Source organism: Muntiacus reevesi, chromosome 1, assembly GCF_963930625.1.
Source record: "Muntiacus reevesi chromosome 1, mMunRee1.1, whole genome shotgun sequence".
Taxonomy (NCBI): domain Eukaryota; kingdom Metazoa; phylum Chordata; class Mammalia; order Artiodactyla; family Cervidae; genus Muntiacus; species Muntiacus reevesi.
The window spans coordinates 198,150,532-198,166,006 of record NC_089249.1 but is presented as its reverse complement, the minus strand read 5'-3'; the positions used below and the strand labels follow the sequence as shown (position 1 = coordinate 198,166,006).

Sequence of the window (15,475 nt, the reverse complement as noted above, 5' to 3'; positions counted from 1 at the left end):
TTTGAGTGACCAGCAGCCAGATCCTGAATTTGGTAATGTAATGTGTGTGGGTGTGTGTGTAGATATGAATATGTATATAATATGTATATAGTCGTTGGGTTCCATTTCTCTGGAGAAGTGAAAGTCACTCAGTCGTGTCCAACTCTCTACAACCAGTAGACTGCAGTCCACCAGGCTCCTCTGTCCATGGAATTCTCCAGGCAAGAATACTGGAGTGGGCTGCCATTTCCTTCTCCAGTTTCTCTGGAGATTCCTAACTAGTTTAGCTACCCAGCCTGTGGTATTTATTACAATACCCTGAATTGATCAAAACATAGTATTTCACTAAGATTCAGGGATCAGAATGCCAATGGTGCCAGGGAGGACACCCACTAAGCCTTAGGTCAAGGAATCATCCAGGAAGACCTGAAGTCTCAGCTGAGACCTGAAGAAGGCCCACGGAGTAGCCAAGTGAAGAAGATATGGAACAGTATTCCAAGCAGCGGGAACAGCACACACAAAAGTCGGGAGTGTAGAGAATAGCATGCATTTTTTGAACATTCCTGGACATGGCAACTTCCTCATTTTTCCCATTATCCTCAATAACCCTGGGGCAGGCAGCAGCAAAATGGAAGTCAGACAGTGCTGGAGGTAAGGGTCTGTCTTTGAGTGTGGGGTGCGGCCTTCACAGGGTTGTCCACGTGAGCAGTCATTTAGGACCCCTCAGAAGGACCTGACGCTTGTTTAATGCCCTGCTGTCTTTGTTGGTAAAATTTTAATCACTTTTGGACAAGGGGCTCTACATTTTCCATTTGTACTGGGCCTTGCAAATTATCACCGAATCAATGCACATGAGTTTGAGCAAACTCTAGGAGACAGTGAGGGACAGAGAAGCTGCTGGCGGGTCGCAGTCCATGGGGTCGCAAAGAGTTGGACACGACTGTGCGACTGAATAACAACATTGAGGATGCTGAGGGGTGAATGAAGGAAAACTAAATTTTTAATAGGGTATTAATGAGTAAGTAGATAAATACATAAGTGTGTGAATGAACGAACAAATGAATGAGAAATGAACAAGCGCGCAGGACACGGACTCAGGGCCACCTGTACTTTCTGCTCTCTAAATCTACCCACTCCGACTCACTTTCCTGCCTCTCCTGAGCGCCCCCTGCCAGTGAGAGGTTTAGCCTTGTGAAGGACCACTCGCCTGGCTTCCCCTTCGTTCTCGCTTCTGGTTGGCTCCAAGTCGCTCGCTCTGCCTTTTATGGAATGTAGTCCTCTGGCCGGAGTCAGCGTTTCCTGTCGGCTCAGGCGCTGACAGCCACAGGAAGTACGTAGCCAAACTTCCCTGGGTCCCACAAGCCATTGCGATAGCATTGGCTGACGGGAGTCGTAGCCCTTGAGCAGTCAGTTTCCGTCACAATTGGCTGGGGTTGGAACTGCTATTCCCGCCATGCATCGTGCTTCCACTTCGCCGCGGCTGTCCCGCGGCATTCTGGGAGTTGTAGTTTTACCACCTTACAGTTCTTCTTCTGTCCCACGGAATGTGCCCGCTTAGAGAACTACATTTCCCTGCACATTTCCATACTCCAACGTAAACAGGCCCCGGCAGCCATTTTGTTCCGCCCCAGAAGCACCTAAGATGGCGGTGGGGGAGACGGTGAAGGTTGCCGCCTGCCCCTCGGGGCGCTAGTTCGTCGTCCCCCGGTCCCCTCGTCTCCCGGCGGCCGGCCCATGGCCTGGCGGAGGCCCAGATCATGGACCTCCACACCGCCGTGTACAATGCCGCCCGCGACGGCAAGCTGCAGCTCCTTCAGAAGCTGCTCAGCGGCCGGAGCCGGGAGGAGCTGGAAGAGCTGACAGGCGAGGTGGCCAGCGGGGGTACGCCGCTGCTCATCGCCGCCCGTTACGGCCACCTGGACGTAGTCGAGTACCTGGTGGACCGGTGCGGCGCGAGTGTGGAGGCGGGCGGCTCGGTGCACTTCGATGGCGAGATCATCGAGGGCGCGCCGCCGTTGTGGGCCGCTTCGGCCGCCGGGCACTTGGACGTGGTGCGGAGCCTGCTGCGCCGCGGGGCCTCGGTGAACCGCACCACGCGTACTAACTCGACGCCCCTGCGCGCCGCCTGTTTCGACGGGCACCTGGAGGTGGTGCGCTATTTGGTGGGCGAGCACCAGGCGGACCTGGAGGTGGCCAACCGGCACGGGCACACGTGCCTCATGATCTCCTGTTACAAGGGCCACCGCGAGATCGCCCGCTACCTGCTGGAGCAGGGCGCCCAGGTGAACCGGCGCAGCGCCAAGGGCAACACAGCCCTGCACGACTGCGCCGAGTCCGGCAGCCTGGAGATTCTGCAGCTGCTGCTCGGCTGCAACGCTCGCATGGAGCGTGATGGCTACGGCATGACACCGTTGCTGGCGGCCAGCGTGACGGGCCACACCAACATCGTGGAGTACCTCATTCAGGAGCAGCCTGCTGGGGACGAGCAGGCGCAGCCCGGGCTGGCCAGGGCGCAGCCCCAGGGCGCCCACTCGTCCCCCGAGGAACCCCCGAGCGGTGAATCGTACGAGAGCTGCTGCCCCACCAGCAGGGAAGCCGCCGTGGAAGCCTTGGAGCTGCTGGGAGCCACCTACGTGGATAAGAAGCGGGATCTGCTCGGGGCCCTGAAACACTGGAGACGGGCCATGGAGCTGCGGCACCAGGGGGGCGAGTATCTGCCCAAACCAGAGCCCCCGCAACTGGTCCTGGCCTATGACTACTCGAGGGAGGTGAACACCACCGAGGAACTGGAGGCGCTCATCACCGACCCAGATGAGATGCGCATGCAGGCCCTGCTGATCCGAGAGCGCATCCTGGGTCCTTCCCACCCGGACACGTCCTACTACATCCGCTACCGGGGCGCAGTGTACGCCGACTCGGGCAACTTCGAGCGCTGCATCCGCCTGTGGAAGTACGCCCTGGACATGCAGCAAAACAATCTGGAGCCTCTGAGTCCCATGACGGCCAGCAGTTTCCTGTCCTTCGCCGAACTCTTCTCCTACGTGCTCCAGGACCGCTCGGCCAAGGGCAGCCTAGGCACGCCCATCGGCTTCGCAGACCTCATGGGGGTGCTGTGCAAAGGGGTGCGGGAAGTGGAGCGGGCCCTGCAGCTGCCCAAGGAGCCCGGGGACTCGGCGCAGTTTACCAAGGCCCTGGCCATCATCCTCCACCTGCTCTACCTGCTGGAGAAGGTGGAATGCACGCCCGACCAGGAGCACCTGAAACACCAGACAGTCTACCGGCTGCTCAAGTGCGCCCCGCGCGGCAAGAACGGCTTCACCCCTCTGCACATGGCCGTGGATGCAGAGACCACCAACGTGGGCCGCTACCCGGTGGGCAGGTTCCCCTCCCTGCAGGTAGTCAAGGTGCTGCTGGACTGCGGGGCCGACCCAGACAGTCGGGACTTCGACAACAACACCCCACTGCACATCGCAGCGCAGAACAACTGCCCGGGCATCATGAACGCCCTGATTGAGGCGGGGGCCCACATGGACGCCACCAACGCCTTCAAGAAGACGGCCTACGAGCTGCTGGACGAGAAGCTGCTGGCCAAGAGCACCATCCAGCCCTTCAACTACGTGACCCTGCAGTGCCTTGCAGCCCGCGCCCTGGACAAGAACAAGATCCCCTACAAGGGCTTCATCCCTGAGGAGCTGGAGGCCTTCATTGAGCTGCACTGACCGCACTGACCACAGTGGGAGAGGCGAAGCCCAGGAGGGCGGGGCCCGCAGCGGTCCCGCCCTCTCTCTGGGAGCACTTCCGGTGGCTAGAAACCTGGGAGAGCGACAAAGGGGAGGGGCTCTCCCGCCTCCATGGCCCCCTCCTCTCCGCAGGGAGCGGGGATAGGAGTGAGCGAGCTGTCGGTGCTAGAAGTCTTCAGGGTGACGCGCTCGGAGAATGGACTTGATTGCAGGAGCCTGCGCACCCATCCATGGCTGGGAGAAGACGCTCAACCTCCCACACGCCCTGTTTGCCTGGGTTAAGGAGGGTCTTGCCTTCTGACTCAGAGGCAGATGAATTGAAGCCATTGCCTTCCTCCCCCACCTAGAAACGCAGGAAGAAGCTGAGAGTTGGTCCGCCCCCGGATAGACTTAGACCCCCCCAGTGCAGGGTTAGGACGGCGGGCCCCGAGGGGAAACTGGGAGACCTGCCTTTTCTAGCACGTTCGCACCTGCTCCCTCCACCCTGCAGTGGGTAAGGGTCTCCACCCGGGGAGGGGCAGCCTGCCCTTCGCGTAGCTTTCGTGGTTTGGTGTTCTGTTTATTTTACTAAGCGGGCAGGTTACAGGTGTGACGCAGGAGTCCTGAAGTTTTGCTGCCATATACTTTTTTTTTCTTTTTCTAAAATTTTTGGTTTGTCAGACTCGCTAAGTTCATTTCATGCAGCGAGGGTTTTGTCGTGCCCGAGGCGGCCCCGGCTGGCAGAGGTGAGCTTTATTGTGTTAAGGAAGGGAGGTGCCAGCCCCACGTATCCGTCCCCGGAGCGAAGGTGACGGTACGTTTCTTTCTGATAGTTCACTCTTAGCCTTTTTGGGGGTCAGGCTGCCTCACGCCCAGCAAAACCTAGCATGGTTGGTTTGGGCTTTGGTTTTCACAATTTATGAGTTAAAACCGCAGGCCGCTTCCACGTCACAAGTCACGCTTGAGGGCACAGGTACGTGGCCAGCATCCTGAGTGGCTGTATCCAGTTTTTAGCTGCTCGGAGACCTGGATGCAGGTGACCCTGAGGCAACGCCAGGTACACTGTTGACCCACTGTGTCAGCTAGATAGACAGTGGGGGTCGAGACGGGTTGCCAATTAAGGTGGAAGGAAATCTCGGCCTCCCATCACTGGGGGCTCCTGGGTAGGGGAATTGTTAGTCCCCTTGCCAGAGACCCGCCCCCCCCCCCAGTGGGATTCTCAGGGCCTATCCTCCATGGCCCTGGCCGCCAGCAGGAGGGTATTCTTGGCCTGTTGGGGGAGCGGAAGGGGACTGGAGCGGACGCCCCTCCCGCAGCCTTGTCACGGGGCAGCTACACTGATGGAAGCCTTCCGCAGGCGCAGTGGGTCCCCGGATGCCCCGCCCCCACCGAGGGAACCAGGTCTCTTTGGATTTGCAGTGTTAGTTAGGATGTTCTTTATTTCCAAGACCAGGTTTTACCTTCCATCAAGGCGGGAACCGCCCTCACTGTCCCTCCTAAAGCCCGGAATAAAGAGAGGAGGCAGTCAGTGTCAACTGCAAGTGCGGTGCCGATGTTCAACCTTGCGTTAACTGGACGACTGGAGGGGGGCGGGGGGAGGGAGTGCTGGGGGGGGGGCGGTCTGCAGGCTGTGGAAGACCCAGGTAAGGGAGCACGGCTCCCATCCCAGTTTACGTCCTGGGGCTTAGTGTCAGAGTTAGTCAGGAGAATGAATTACTGCAGAAAAAGCGAAACCACTGACTTAGTCGTCAGCTCTGCTGTGCAGGGGGGCTGCCTCAGAGGAGAGCGAGGCGTGATCTGACCTTCCGGAAGGTCTCAGGGAACTGGAATGCCCTGCAACTCAGCCCTGCTTCCCTGAGACGTTGTGATGGAGCCTATGAACTCTCTGGCCCAAGAGGTGTGTGCATGAACTTGGGTTTCATGGAGGAAAGCCCCACCCTTTCCTTTTGTCCTGCCATGTTAAATTCTGATTTTCTCTGCACTGGCATGGCCAGCCACCTCCGCCCACAGCATCGTCCTGGGAGACCGATGTTGACTGTTTCCCCAGGACCTGCCTTGCAGCAGGCTGGGTTCAAGCCCTGGTAGAGGAGAGGATTGATCCAGCCATACCTGAGGCAGGCATCTCCCCACATCCTCACCTCCCAAGACAATAGGGAGACTGCCTTGGGGCTGTCTCACTTCCAGTGGCGAATTGGGTGGGAGGGTTCTCCAACCCCTGGTTTCACTGGGACCCTTACCATCCCACACCCACCCAGTGGCCATGCAAATATATGGTGGTCACCCTGGAGGAGTGGCTTTCGAGTCAGCAGGTGCTCTCAGCAGCCTCCCAGGAGACACCTGCATTGGCAGCATTTACTGAACCCCGACTGGATGGTAGGCCCCATTCTGCGTGTTTGACAGGAGTCACCAAAGAGGGGAACCCATGTGGGCTTGCTTTAAAAGCTCACACCTGAGGGGCTTCCCAGGTGGTGCAGTGGTATGGAGTCTGCCTGCAATGCAAGAGACACAGGAGACTCAAGTTCAATCCCTGGATCAGGAAGATAACAACAACAAAAAAGCTCACACCTGAGAATTGTGACTTAAGCCCGAGACACTCCAGAGAAAGCCATCGTAAAGCTCAGGCAGATTTCTGATGCAGGTTGACCCAGCAGCTCAGAACTTAGGAATGACCAGGTTCCTCCTGGGTCCTGACATGGCGGCCGGCAGAAGGCCACATGACAGCCAACATTGTGATGTTCACTGGGACTGGACAAGTCACAGCAGCCCAGGAATAGGTGGTGCTGACAGTCAATTATTGTTTAGTGACCAACTCATGTCCCACTCTTCTCTGATCCCCTGGACTGTAGCCCACCAGGCTCCTCAACAACATATGATTGGGTTGCCATTTCCTTCTCCAGGGGATCTTCCAGATCCAGCGATCAAATCCGCATTTCCTGCATTGGCAGGTGGATTCTTTACCACTGAGCCACCTGGGAACCCTGGGTCAATTACTGCGTGCAAGTTATCAGTGATGAGGCAAGCTCAGTGAGGCCAAGTGGTCTGCCCCAGATCACAGCCAGGATGGTGACCCACCTCGCTGGTAGATGCAGCAGACCAAGGCTCAGAGGGAGGAGGGTTTGCCTGAGCTTGCTGGGGGCAAGGCTGAGCCCCAAGGTTGGCATCAGAAAGTGTGCAGCCCACCCCACCAGGGGGAGCCTCTGCCCCTCTCAGTGTCACCCCTACCCCACTTCTGGCCTCCACACAACTGGAGTCAGCCTGAAATTCTGCTCCGACGCGTCTGTTTAGTTAATGCCTGCCTCAGATCTTAGGGAGCCCTGGGAGCGTCTGTGCTGGTCCCCACTGAGTGACCCCTCTGGTGAGTGAAAGAACCAAGGCCTCTTGCTCCTGGAGATTCCAGTCCTCCTCTAACTGGGGAGCAGCCCCTGATGGCTCTGCCACACGTGGAACCCGCCGCCCCACAGGATTCCAGGACTGTCATTTGAGCAGTGTTTACAGGGAGCAGAGCGTCCCAGCCCGAGGTTAAAGATAGCACAGCTCAGGGGCTCACGTCACAGGCCCGAAAGGAGATGACGGGCCAGCCCCCAGGACGCTGGCACTCGGCTGGTACTGCAGGGTGCTGACCCCGTGTCCCTGCAGAAAGGTTGGGGGGTGTGGAGTCCTTCGGGAGATTCAGTTAGGACTGGGTAAAGGTGGGGGTGGGGGGGATCCACCCAGTGGTTGCCACAACAAGTGTTAAGCAAGACCCAGCCCAGATTCAGGCAGCACCATCCGTCCGGGGGGCGGGAGGGATCAGGGGGAGGGAGTGTTCCCCTCTCTGGCCTGAGCATCTGTGTTTCTAGTAGGTTGCAAAAGAGACGGTGACCCTCCACAGTGGACAGGACATTGAGATCCTCCAGTGCAGCCATCTCCCCCTGACCTGAGTCTTGATGTCTTCTATTAAAAGCCTGTCAAGCAATGTTCTCGATCGAATGTCACCTCCTCCATGAAGCCCTCCCAGATCATCATTAATAATGTGGCCCAAGACAACCTCTACCCATCCTCCTGTGTGCTTACCTCTTAATCCTTAAAACGTTAACCCTGTCACCTTCTTTGTTTCCTTGTTTATTCATCATGTCCCTTCCTTAGACTGTCAACTACTCAAGTTCATCCCATGCTGCATCCATAGCACCTAGAAGAGGGCCCAACTCAGTAGTTCATTAAGCATTTGTTGAATGAATAAATGAGCTCACATGGTTCATTCAAAAAAAGAACAAGGAGCTCTGTGTGGCTGGATCAGAGTGAGTGAGGAGATTGGACTTCCTTGGTGGTCCAGTGTTTAATACTCTGAGCTTCCACTGCAAGGGATGAGGGTCCAATTCGTTACTGGGGAATTAAGATCCCACAAGCTGTGTAGTGTGGCCAAAAAAAAAAGGGAGTGCAGGAGGAGCTGGTGGACACAGGCAGATGGTGTAGGGCCTTAAGGCCCTAAAGAACAGAGTAATATTTACCCTCAGGGCTGTGGGGAACTGAAGATTAATTTCACACCAAGGACAGACATGGCCTGATTCAAGCCTTGGGATCACTGACTGCAGCTGGAAGAATGGATTGGAGGGAGGCGGTGGGATGGAGAGAAATGAACATATTTCAGATCTTTGGAGGAGGGCTGGCAGGACTGGATGAATTGGTTTGAGGAAGGAGAAGAGTCTGAAGTGACTCCTGAGTCTGATGGCCAGAACCAATGAGTGGATCGTGGGCCTGTTTAACGGAGCAGAGCTGCTGACTCGGTGACTCCAGGGCCTGATGGCAGCTCCACAGTAGCTGCCCTGTTCACCACGGTTTGGTCAGTACCTAGGAAAACGCCTGGCAGGTAGTGGGAGTTCAGTCACTACGTGTTGACTAATAAAAAAGACTTTTAGCCCCGAGGAAGGCATGTGAGTGAGCTGGTGGGTCAGCAGCTGTGACCCAGCTTCAGTCAAAGAAGAAATCACCAAGAAAACTAGAGAATTCTTTGAGCATTTTGTTGTTGAGTTGCTCAGTCGTGTCTGACTCTTTTGCGACCCCATGGACTATATAGCCTGCTAGACTCCTCATAGAGCACAACATATGCTAATGTATGCAGTGCAGCTAAAGCAGGGCTTAGAGGGCAATGTGTAGCTTTAAGTGCTTGCACTAGAAGACAAGAAAAACAATCTGCAAACTATGGCCCATGAGCCAAATCCAGCCTCATTTTCACAAATCAAGTGTTATTGGCACAGTCACATTCCTGTGCTTACACCTTCCCTGTGGCCACTCGCATACTGCAGTGGCAGAATTGAGAAGTTATTCCAGAGACCCATCTGGCCCCCAAAGACTAAAATATTTACTCAATATTAATAATTAATAGAATGTGTAGCCCTTTATAGACAAAGTATGCCAATGCCTGATCTAAAATCTCACAAAGCTAGAAAATTCAGTGCCAACCAAATCCAAAAAATAAAGAGTGGAAATCAGCAAAATAGAAATGGGCAAATGATAGAGTAAAAACCAACAAAAGCAAAGCTGATTCTTTAGAAAATTTAATAAAATGGAGTGAAACACAGAAGCTTCCCTGCTGGTCCTGTGGTTAAGACCCTGCTTCTAATGCAGGGGATGTGGGTTCAATCCCTGCTCAGTGAGCGAACATCTCATGTGCCTTGAGGTAAAAAACACAAAACAAAGCAGAAGCAACATTGTAATAAATTAAATAAAGACTTTAAAAAGTGGCCCACATTAAAAAATCATTGAATGAAACAGATGGGGTGGTGGGGTGGGGTTCTAGATTCTGCCCTGGGGTTACCACCTTGCAATCAATCCTCTGATGTAGTCCAGTTTCCTCACTCAGAATGAACACGTTCACTGGGCAGTGTGGTGTGGTGCTTTAGGACACAGGCCGTATTACCTTGGGAATGGCACTTCCTTTCCCTGAGCCTCAGTTTCCTCATCTGTAAAATGGGGTTGGTGGTAGCAGCTGCCTACCAGCATTGCAGTGCAGTGGGTTCAGTCACCAGTTGTGTCCGACTCTTTGCAACACGGTGGGTTGGAGCCCACCAGTCTCTTCTGTCCATGGGATTTTCCAGGCAACAATACTGGAGTGGGCATGAAGAATTAAATGAGTTTATCCAAGAAATGGAGAAGGCAATGGCACCCCACTCCAGTACTCTTGCCTGGAAAATCCCATGGATGGAGGAGCCTGGTGGGCTGCAGTCCATGGGGTTGCTGGGAGTCGGACACGACTGAGCGACTTCACTTTCACTTTTCACTTTCATGCATTGGAGAAGGAAATGGCAACCCACTCCAGTGTTCTTGCCTGGAGAATCCCAGGGACGGGGGAGCCTGGTGGCTGCCATCTATGGGGTCGCAGAGAGTTGGACACGACTGAAGAGACTTAGCAGCAGCAGCATCCAGGAAACCCTGGCACACAGTAAGTGCTCAGTGAAGCTATCATAGTTACAGGTACCTACTGCCTGTACACCCATTTATACATAACAATACCCAAATGACCTGTAAAATAAATTTAAAAGTAGTTACACATTTATTTGAATGTGTTTTGGGGAACAAAGTATGGCTAGGCCCTCTATTTCCAATATGTGAATTCATAGATGTTAATACTGAAAAGTTCAAAATAAAGACAAGTTCATATTTTTTTACAATCTTTTTCTGAGATAAAAGCTTACCATTTTATTTATTTATTTAAAAAGTCTTGTCTTTTTTTTTCATTTATTTTTATTAGTTGGAAGCTAATTACTTCACAACGTTGCAGTGGGTTTTGTCATACATTGACATGAATCAGCCATGGAGCTACATGTATTTCCCATCCCGATCCCCACTCCCCCCCTCCCTCTCTACCCGATTCCTATGGGTCTTCCCAGTGCACCAGGCCCGAGCACTTGTCTCATGCATCCCACCTGGGCTGGCGATCTGTTTCACACTTGATAATATACATGTTTCGATGCTGTTCTCTAGAAACATCCCACCCCCGCCTTCTCCCACAGAGTCCAAAAGTCTGTTCTGTACATCTGTGTCTCTTTTTCTGTTTTGCATATAGGGTTATCATTACCATCTTTCTAAATTCCATATATATGTGTTAGTATGCTGTAATATTCTTTATCTTTCTGGCTCACTTCACTCTGTATAATGGGCTCCAGTTTCATCCATCTCATTAGAACTGATTCAAATGAATTCTTTTTAAAAGCTGAGTAATATTCCATGGTGTATATGTACCACAGCTTCCTTATCCATTCGTCTGCTGATGGACATCTAGGTTGCTTCCACGTCCTGGCTATTATAAACAGTGCTGTGATGAACATTGGGGTGCACGTGTCTCTTTCAGATCTGGTTTCCTCGCGGTGTGTATGCCCAGAAGTGGTATTGCTGGGTCATATGGCAGTTCTATTTCCAGTTTTTTAAGAAATCTCCACACTGTTCTCCATAGCGGCTGTACTAGTTTGCATTCCCACCAACAGTGTAAGAGGGTTCCCTTTTCTCCACACCCTCTCCAGCATTTATTGCTTGTAAAAAGTCTTAAGTCTTTAGATGAATCTTTTAAGGGTTTGGGGTTTTCTTCTTTGCCTTTTTAAAAAATATATATATTTTTTAATTTATTTTTGGCTGCACCATGAGGCATGTGGGATATTAGTTTCCCCACCAAGGATCAATCCCACCTCCCCTGTATTGGAAGTGTGGAGGCTTAACCACTGGACCAACAGGGAAGTCCCAAGTTTTGCCACTTTAAATGTACAGTTAGCGGCTTTAGTATAATCTTAAAGATGCCACCATCACCCCTATCTAATTCCAGGAAGAAAAAAAAAGTTGCTTTTTAAATCTGTTTAAAGAAAAATATTAAACGACTCAAGGAATAGAAATTAAGTAAGAGGGCAGATGGCCAGCAGCAATGCTGAGGACAGTAGAGAGGTAAGCAAAGTCTGTGAATCCCCAGGAGGCTTTCAGAGGGCATGATGGGCCAGATTGACAGAAGGGGCCTCTAAGAGCCACCAGGAATGGGAATGTGTACGGCACCCGCTGAGGGGCCTGGGGGAACCCCAGGGAGCCTTGGGGAAAAATAAGAGATGGGGCCAGGGCCCTCTGAGAGGTCAGGCTGTTCCTTTTCTCAGGAAGAGGACCATTTTTTAAAAAAACTTCCTTTGGAAATTGGAAACCCTGGGCGCCTTCCAGGGCTATAAAAAGGCGGTGTGTCCACTGACCAGGTTAAAAATAAAAGATCCCCACCCAGGGGCATTTGGGGTTGGGAGGAGACACTGTGTAGGAAGGCAGGGCAGGTCTTGCTGTGTGACCTAAGGCAAGTGTCTGCCCTCTCTGGCCTCTGGTCCCCGATAGCATTGGACTGAACGATTTCCAAAGGTCCAGGGAATGGGCATATTTGTACAGCTGCTGATCTTATTTACAGAGGCTATTAACAGGGAGAGTGGCCTCTGGCATGGCCTGGAAGCTGGCACTCTGGCGGCTCTGACTCCCTCCCTACCAGGTTTCCCTTAGGAAGAAGCCGTTTCCCAGCCCCAGAGAAGGAGAGGCAGGCGCTGTTGTTCAAGGGCGCCCCCTAGTGTCAGTGAATGCTCACCGCAGCATCTTAAGTCCTGTCTGGCTCTTTGCGACCCCATGGACTGCAGCCTGCCAGGGTTCCCTGTCCTTCCCTACCTCCTGGAGTCTGCTCAAATTCATGTCCATTGAGTCAGTGACTCTCGATCCCCACAAATAAAGGAAGCATCCTGTTCTCCCCTCTGCCCCCCACCGCTGGACACAGCTCTGTACCAGGTTGGACCACACTGGCTCTGCCCTACCCTTCCCAAGCCCGATGCTCCTTTCCACCACAGGGCCCTATGCTGGGCTGTGCCCCTTACCTAGGGCACCCTTTCTCCCTGGCATGAGCCCCTCCAGGAAGCCCCCCACAGCCACTCTTATCCCTGTTTCCCCCTCCACCGTGTCCCAGCACACCCAGGACCACCTTGGTTGCAACCACTTAGTCTAATATCTATCTCTCCCACAGACGTGTGAGCAGAAACAGGGTCTGCTTTAATCAACAATCTGAAACAGTCCCTGGCATAGCTAGGTGCCAATACACACTGTTCAGTAAATGAATGAATGGGACACTCACTGGCAGGCAGGAAGGGAACATAGTATCAGGAGTCTGTTTTTCACAGCAAGGGAAACCATAAACAAAAGGAAAAGAAGACAACCTAAGACTACAAGAAAATATTTGCAGATGATGCAACTGACAAGGGCTTAATTTCCAAAACATACAAACAGTTATACAACTCAATAACAAAAACAAACAACCCAATCTAAAAATGGGCAGAAGACCTAAATAGACATTTCTCCAAGGAAGACATACAGATGGACAATAGGCACATAAAAAGATGCTCAATATCACTGATCATAAGAGAAATGAAGATCAAAAACTAAAATAAGGTACCACCTCACACTGGTCAGAATGGCCATCATTAAAAATGCTCTCCACATGCTGGAAAGGATGTGGAGAAAAGAGAACCCTCTTATACCTTTGGTGGGGATGGACAATTGGTGCAGCCACTATGGAGAACAGTATGTAGGTTCCTTAAAAAAAAAAAAAAAAAATAGAATAACCTGCAACTCCACTAGTGGGCATATATATGAAGAAAGCTCTAATTTGAAAAGATACATGCATCTGTATGTTCATAGCAACACTATTTACAATAGCCATGACACAGAAGCAATCTGAGTAGCCATCAATAGATAAACGGATAAAGAAGAAGTAGTACATATATACAGTGGGATACTACTCAGCCATAAAGAAGAAGAAATAATGCCATTTGCAACAACAGGGAAGGACCTAGAGATGATCCTGTTAAGTGAAATAAATCAAAGATAAACATCATATCATTTCTATATGGATTCTAAAATATAAGTGAACTTATCTACAAAACCGAAACAGACATTAGCAGGTACCAACTACTATATATAAAATAGATAGACAACAAAGATCTCCCGCCTAGCACAGGGAACTATATTCAATATTCTGTATTGAACCATAACAGAAAATAATATGAAAATATATACATAGGTATAACTGAATCACCTTGCTGTAAACAAGAAAAAAAGAGTTTGTTTTAAAGATAAAAACAGACGTAAGCAGTAATTCAAATTCAGGCAGACGTCAGAGGCACTGTAAGTTTGGGTCCAGACCATGGCAATAAAGTGAATATCATAATAAACCAAGTCACACAAATTTTGAGGTTTCCCAGTGCATGTGTGTGTGTGTGTGTACTCAGTCGTGTCCGACTCTGCAACCCCGTGGACTGTAGCCCACCAGGCTGCTCTGTCCACGGGATTGCCCAGGCAAGAATACTGGAGTGGCTTGCCATTCCCTCCTCCAGTTCCCAGTGTATATAAGTTATATTTACACTAAGACTGTAAGCTATGAAATGTGCAGAACTTCCCTGGTGGTCCGGTGGTGAAGACTCTGCCTGCCAATGGAGACACAAGTTCTATCCCTGGTCCGGGAAGATCCCACAGATGCCTCAGAAGCAACGAAGCCTGAGCACCACAACTACTGAACTTGTGCTCTCGAGCCGGGATCTGCAACTGCTGAGCCCACCGGCTGCCATTACTGAAGCCCGAGCGCCCTAGAGGCGTGCTCTGCAACACAGAAGCCGCTGCCGTGAGAAGCCTGCACACTGCAGTGAAGAGCAATCCCTGCTCACCACAACGAAGCCTCAGCACAGCCAAGAATAAACGTAAATAAAGAAAAATAAAAGTGTGCGGCAGTTCTCTCGTTTAGCGTAGCTGCCTTCCTGAATGATCTGAGCTAGATTTTCTGGAGGGCTTGCCGCAGCTACTATGCCAGCACTCACTCCTTCCCCTTGCTCTGTTCTGTTATGAAGACGGCCTCTTTCCTTCAGCCCCATGAACCCACTTCTGCGGGCCTCACCCTTTTCTCCTGTGGTTTCCTCACTTCTCTCGGCCGTCACAGAACTGAAGAGGGCCAGGGCCGGGGTCTGGATGAGGCTTTGGCTTAAGGGAATGAATGCAGTGGCTGGTTTGATCTCCTATCCTGACCACAAAAACTTTCTCCCTCTCAGCAGTGAGGCTGTTTCATCCTCATTCGTGCATTCACTGGAGTAGCACTTGATTTCCTTCAAAGCCTTTTCCTTTCTTTGCATTCACAACTTGTCTAATTATTTGTAGCAAGAGGCCAAGTGGTCGACTGCTCTCTGCTTTTGACATGCCTTCCTTATGAAGCATCATCATTTCTAGTTTCTGATTTACAGAAATGTGTGATTCTTCCTTTCCCTAGAACATGTAGAGGCCATTGCGGGGTTGTTGACTGACCTAATTTCAATATTCTTATGTCTCAGGGGATACGGAGGCCCAAGAAGAGATGTGGGGGGAACAGGTAAGGGATGCTGGTCAGACACAGCGTGGCCATGCTGAGTGTGAGACCCCCCCTCCATGAACCCCCAGCACCTGGAGACGTTGAGGCATCTGGAGCCTGGAGCTCAGGGGAGGCCCGAGCTGGAGACGGGCTGAGTGTATAGATGAGGCCACTGGGGAGGGGAGAGACCCCAAGGGGTCCAGGAGAGTGGGGAGGGATGGCGTGGGGCGTGAAGGGGTGAGACAACATGGACCCTGAAGCCTGTGAGGACCGAGGTCTTGGAGGCCAACAGGCATGTAGACACTTCAGACAAGGGGAGGAGGACAGACATATGATCCCTGGACTTAACAACTCAGTACTAATGACCTAGACCAGGGTGGTTTCTGCAGCCTTGGGAGGAAGGAGGGCTGATTCT

The 15,475-nt window shown here is 52.0% G+C and overlaps 1 protein-coding gene across 1 annotated transcript; it reads left to right on the top strand.

Moving 5' to 3' along the window:
* The first annotated feature begins 1,598 nt into the window (after positions 1-1,598).
* FEM1A (fem-1 homolog A) lies at positions 1,599-5,239 on the top strand. The gene has a single exon (XM_065917990.1). It carries the CDS (start codon positions 1,737-1,739, stop codon positions 3,696-3,698), a length of 1,962 nt encoding a protein of 653 aa, XP_065774062.1. The 5' UTR covers positions 1,599-1,736; the 3' UTR covers positions 3,699-5,239.
* The last annotated feature ends 10,236 nt before the right edge of the window (positions 5,240-15,475 follow it).

What these genes read in the sequence shown, in the direction of transcription:
- FEM1A (XM_065917990.1), top strand. Translation starts at nt 1,737, where the DNA reads ATGGACCTCCACACCGCCGTGTACAATGCCGCCCGCGACGGCAAGCTG.